Genomic DNA, 6,240 nt, shown 5'->3' with positions numbered 1-6,240 from the left:
GCTTTCTCCTCTTCCAGATGTGCACTTCCAAACTGCAGGCTGATTAGATGATTTGGCTCGTTCGTCTGATAATTGATCTCTTTGCACAATTTTTTTTTTAATAATTGTTTATGGATGCCACGTTGCTACCTCCATAAAACGGGTTTATGGAATTTTCCCTGCCCCCACGTTGTAAATCGAGGTCTGTAAAATGTAGAGCAATTTATCACTGACCATTGCCCAGTTTTATGTTAATGTTTGAACATGCCCATAAAAGAATTACATCATCTTACCTCTGACCAACTTTTAAGGCAAAAGGACCTTATAAAACCAAGCTCTGCTTACCAGCAAGGCACCTTCTCTTGTGTTGGGAGCACAGAGAGCTTTTCCATCATGAGCTTCACTGGAAAGTATGAACTCCAGTCCCAGGAAAATTTTGAGCCTTTTATGAAAGCTCTTGGTAAGTGCCTGCATGTGCTATGTGCTGCTTTGCCTCTGCAGATCCCACTGATATTTGGGAATCTACCTGTGCTGATGATGTAGATTGAAAACATCTCTCAGATTTCCTATTTCTGTCTGTGATCTTGCAATTGTTGGGGCTTTTTAAAAAATGTATGTGCATGGAGATGTGATCTCAAAATAGAAGAGAAAGCATCTCTCTGGCTGGTGGCTGGAGGTCAGGAGATGCTGGGTGAAATTTTATGGCTTGCAGGAAAATGGTCCCAGCAAGCTCTGCAGCCACAGACCAGCACAACAGAGTGCTGCACACACGTGATAAGCCAGCAGGACCCTGGTGGCTTAGGGCAGCTAGAGATCTGCTCTGACAGGCTGTGAAAGTTGATGGCAAACAGGACATCACTCAGCCCACCATGCTGCTGCTTAGCGATGCTACAAAGCCCCAGATTCCACCATTCGTCGGAAAAATAGTCGGGGTTGTTTAAATGCTTAATGATGAATGTTGCTAGCTAGATTTCCACCAGTGTCCATGCCAGGGAAGGTGCTCCTGCAGAAATTCAGGAGGCTTTGCAGTAATTCTGCACAGTTATGTGCTGGAGGGGCTTTATCTGTCAGATCAGCTTCGGGCTTCGAGAGAAGACTTCAGTGAGCTGGTTCTGAGGGAGCCTGAATCTCATAAAAAAATCCACTTGGTTCCCCCATTCTGCCTCGATTTATTCCCTTTTTCTCTGCTTGCCTCTCAGTGAAGGAAAGAAAACAGGATTTTTTCTTTCCGATTGATGCTTAGCCAGGGAGGTAGCTGTTCTGCTCCCAGCCAGGTCGGTGAGACGAGGGAGATGTTTCCACACTGGAATAGAAATCCTCCCAGCTGTGGGTCCCCAATCCTGCTACATTCATTCAGCAGTAGCAACCTGCCCACCGATGGCTCCAAGCTCCACCTAACGTCTCTTGTTCCTGGGCAGGGCTTCCCGATGATCAGATCCAGAAGGGTAAGGACATCAAGAGCATCTCAGAAATTGTGCAGGATGGAAAAAAGTTCAAGGTTACTGTGACCACTGGCTCCAAAGTGCTGCACAACGAGTTTGTCGTCGGGGAGGAGTGTGAGATGGAGATGCTGACAGGAGAGAAAGTCAAGGTGAGTGATCAGCTCCTCCTCTGCCAAGGCTGCAGGGGCTCAGGGATATTAAATTTCCTTTCCAGCCATTCCCTCTGTACTTGAGCAAAGGGAATGACGAGACCACGGGTTTTATCTGACACAGGGAAAAGAGCCGGGTAATTCCCCAGCCTGGTTCTGTCTATCACAGTTTGCGTGCATGATTTAATATAATGGGAAGGGGCTAATTGCTGAAACCAAGTCTGCAGATGTGACACCCGCTGCCCTGCAGGTCCTCAGCAAGTCTCTTAGGGACACATTTCTGAAAATGACAGTCCATTTATGAGCCACCTTCCTGAGAAACTCAGAGCCTGAGACTCTGAAGTTCCCACCTCCCCTCTTCGCTTTTATAAAACAAGCTCCCCAAGCAGCACTTCTGCAGATGAAGCCTTGCATTTCTAAAGCTATTTTAATAGCCAGTTTGGAAAGCACTGGAAGCCAGTGTTTGAATAGCCCATTTGGAAAAGGGGGATAGAGATGCTTTGATAAGTTTTTCTGACAGCAAAAGGTCTGAAAGATTTGAGATGGAAAAGGATTGACTTTCTGTAATGTTGCAACATGAAACATACTCCCACCTTTGTTTTGTTGACTTAAAGGTAGTGCAGGAAAGTCAGCCAATGAATCCTAAACCAATAAATCTCTCCTTTTAAGTCCCAGCGGCTGTTAGCTTCTCTGCTAGCCTTTTCCACTGCTTCTGTTTGCACTGGGTGAGATGATTTGGCAAGGTGAGGATCCATCACCCTTCAAATTGGGTCAGCTCCCGTTCCTGGACATTAGTTTCCAATGGTTCATGAAATGTCAGGACAGCGCCACCGCCAAATATTGCCTCTCACCTCTACCTTGGGAGAAGATGATACCGCAGGGACTTTTGAAAGCAGGAGTGATGATCACCCAGTGAATTGGGCTCCTAGAGCCACACCAGCTATGTCACGATTTCCAGCATCATTGAATATCCTTGCACATAAACTAGGGGGAAATGGCTGTTAGAAGAGTTTTACCCTCCATAAAGCAGCAACTCAAGGGTGGATGAACATGTCTTCTAGCTGGACAGACAGATGAACAGAAATGGGTTTTGCTGTGTTATTTATTTGAGTAATTTCAATGATCAGTGATAGCTGCCCTGGGGATGCTGGTGCTGTCTGTAGCCTCTGGGGGCAGAGACTCAGCAGATGTGCCTGTCCCTCTGAGAGCTTTCCAGCCACAAATGAGTTTCTGAAAGCTCCTTAAATAGTTTCCCACCTTGACCAAGACTCCCCCCAGCCCCATACTGTCACCCAGCTCCCCGACACCCCACCCCAAAGGAGGCTGCTGCAGCAATATGCAATAGGTGGGGGGTGGAGAGGAGGTGACATGGAATGCCCTGGCCCAGCTCAGGTGGCTCTGCAGTCCTCTCCTTGGAGGCGCGCAGCTCCCCTTGGTCTGGGTGCTGCATGAGGAGCTGCCCCGACGAGCATCAGGGCTGCATGGAGTCACCAGCATTGGCAGGGTGAAGAGCCTTCCTTCTTCTTCCTCGAAACTCATGTGTTGGTGTGATGCCAAGGGATGCCAAGGATCCCTGCTCTGGCATCTAACAGTGCGGGAGCCATGAGTCAGTCTCAATCTGAAGGGGAGAGAAGTAGGTACAGCAGCAAAATCACATCCCTGGAGAGGCCAAAGTAAACATCCATACACTTGTGTTGTAGTCACCACGACCACAATCCTCTCTCCTCCTCCTCCCAGGAAAGCCAAAATCACCAGGGGAGCAGCTTACTCCAAACAGCTTGCAGGGGGGCTGGTGGCAACTCAGTACAGAAGGGGAAGGACAAAATGCAAGGGTTGAGATGGTCTCCAGCAATAACGCGAATGCCTCTGTCTCCTTCTACCAGGCTGTTGTTCAGATGGAGGGTAACAACAGACTGGTCGCAAACCTGAAAGGGCTGAAATCTGTCACTGAACTCAACGGAGACACCATCACCAATGTAAGTGTAGAAGAGAAGGGCAATGGCTGGAGTAATGGTGCATACAGCTGCCTTCAGTAGTCTGGCCCTAGAAAGCCTACAGAGATGCTGGGGAACTTTGGGAGGTGCTGGAGATGAGCACGTGCTTGCACTCAGGCTCTGCAGCCAAAGTTGATCAGTTGGCCAGGCACTGAAGGCAGTTTTTCATTATAGTCCGATCCAAAATGTACTCTTTTAGACCCCAGTAGGCATTGCTGATCAAAGTTTCATATAATAAAGGCATGTTCTCACCCATCCAGCGGTAAAGGTATTTATGTGTCTGGGCTTGGCACTTTTAAAGAGAGAGGTGCAGCAGACTGATGCCAGTTGAGGGGTGCCAGATTATCCCTACCTACTTTGGGATATTCATGAAAAAAATCCAAAGCTTTAATAATTCAGTTTATAGGAGATGATAGACTGGGGACCAGTCTTGTTTTGATTTGCAAGACCAGATCCTTTCCAAGTAGAGTTTGGAGCCAAGCACCATGAAAAGCTAACATTCTCCATTTGTTTTTCAGACACTGACCATGGGAGACCTCACCTACAAGAGAATCAGCAAAAGAATCTAGAAACCCTGCACACGCCAATCATTTTACTGTGTAAAATGTGTCCATTGAAGTAAAATTTATATTAAAGGCCTCTTCATTATCATCAACCTCTTCCATGTTGCTATAAAGAGATGCAAGCCTTCAAAACTCACACAAGCCCTGGTAGAAATTGGGCAACAGGCTGAGCCAAAGCTGTGCTCGTGTCAGTGAATGGAGCCGGGCTAGGGCACAGGCTCAGAGCCATTGAGTGACCCTCTGAAATGTGCTCCACACCGATGAGTGTTCTTCCAGCCCTTTCCTGGGGAGAGGTGTCAGGACCCTGCTGGGGATGTCCCGGTGGGTTGTGCACCCATGGCTGCCCTGGCTGGGTGGGTGGAGGAGCACTGGGCAGGAAAAGGGCTCTGTTCCCTTTTCTTACAAACATGGCCAAAGTGACCACAAGGGGACTGGCAGGGCCAAAGGATGGGGTGGTTTAGGTGGGCTCAAGGAAATGTCAGTGATCCTGCCCAGAAAGCTGCCTTGGGGAAGCGACCAGCATGGGGGCAGTTCGGGTGTCCCAACTGCCATCTTCATCCTCACACCTCTGCAAGAGGACCCAGCCCTACAGGCTTTGGTCACACCATCCTCACCTGCTCCCCATTCCTTCCCACCAGCAGGAGGGCCCCAGACAGCCTTCAGACTTGTCCAGTGTGTGTTTCACCCCAAGCCACACCTGATAAATTGGGTTGAACTGGAATTGAACACTTCTCCCAGGGTGATATACAGGGGGGTTTTCCTGGCGGGAGATGGGTGCTGGTTGTTCACAGTGCAGATACAGAAGGAGCACCAAAGTCATCTCCCACACTCTTGCTTGGCACTGCAGGCTGGATGGAGATGCGGTTTGCTGATGAACACAGGAGAGGAAACCCTTCTTAGCTGCCTTTTCCAAGCCCTGTGCTTTGACGATGATTGGGAATCGTCACTGGGAAATTGGTATATGGCTGGTGTGATATACCTAGCTGGGATGATGTTCTTACAACTGCTCAAAGCTGACCAGGATGTTAGGAAAACACCACAAGTGCTTTCTCACCTCCTCCTGCAACCCCAGCATGTGCCACTAAAGGACCAATTTGTCCTCACGTGCATCTCTCCCATAACTCCTCTCTCCTCAGGGAAGGTTTCGATGTTACAGGTCAACATTGATGCTCATGCTGAGAATTGAACCAATATGGATTGTCACACTGGGCGTCAGGTGGGCACCTCATGGACAAATGCAAGGGCTTAGTTCAACAGTGCCTAAAAGGCAGATGTTGGCCTCCAGTGAACTCATCTTAGATCTGGAGAAATATCAGCAAAATCACTGAGAAATGTCAAAGAGGAAAAGCCCTGGGTTTGTTTTCTTGTTATTCTGCTGAGGAGCAGGTAGGGCAGTCTTGAACAAACCGTCCCTTTTCATCTTTTGGCTGCCACTGAAGGTCTGGAGCAAACCAGTTGGATTTTTAGATGGGCAGAAAGCAAAGCCTGTTTTTTATCTAGAAATCCAGCCACTGCTTTTAGACTTTTCCCTAGCTCCGTTGGCTGCCCCCGGCAGCTAATCCATGGACTATCCCTTTTTTTGCTCAGTGTAAAATTGATAAGTACCTGTCTAAGCTGAAAGGCAGGTGCTGAAAGGCATTAGGGCCCCCAACTCACCCTGAAGGTGAGCAAAGATGGATCCCCCTCCCTGGAAACCACTTGTTCGGTTAAAGCAATCCACACAGCCAGTGTACCACACCAGTGCAACTGGCTTCTGGCATGGGCTCATCTCATGTCCATCTGCTGCCATCACTGCAGATGTTTTCTGATTTTTAACTAAGGAGACTAATTTACCGTCATTAATTTATCCTGACTGTAGGAATTCCACTTAGTCTCGCTTGCAAAGTGCCCACAGTTTGATGTTGCACCCATGTCAGCTGCAGAATCATTTTTCATCAGTTTTTCATCAGAAAAACACCGCTTTACACAAAACACCATCTGTAGGTCTCACTCAGTTTGTACTCAATGCCCACAGGCATATATGACACTTTTTGGAACCAGCTTCCTACTTCTACCGTCCCTTGGTCAACCACCCATGGACATCACTGGAAAGAAATGATGTCATCACAAGGAA

The 6,240-nt window shown here is 48.2% G+C and overlaps 1 protein-coding gene across 1 annotated transcript; it reads left to right on the top strand.

The window, feature by feature from the left end:
* The first annotated feature begins 309 nt into the window (after positions 1-309).
* Positions 310-4,199, top strand: FABP1 (fatty acid binding protein 1). The gene is made up of 4 exons (XM_049792111.1): positions 310-439; positions 1,398-1,570; positions 3,454-3,546; positions 4,083-4,199. The coding sequence occupies exons 1-4, from the start codon at positions 373-375 to the stop codon at positions 4,131-4,133; spliced, it is 384 nt and encodes a 127-aa protein (XP_049648068.1). The 5' UTR covers positions 310-372; the 3' UTR covers positions 4,134-4,199.
* The last annotated feature ends 2,041 nt before the right edge of the window (positions 4,200-6,240 follow it).

This window comes from Accipiter gentilis, chromosome 3 (assembly GCF_929443795.1).
Source record: "Accipiter gentilis chromosome 3, bAccGen1.1, whole genome shotgun sequence".
NCBI lineage: Eukaryota > Metazoa > Chordata > Aves > Accipitriformes > Accipitridae > Astur > Astur gentilis.
This window is presented reverse-complemented; position numbering and strand designations above follow the sequence as displayed.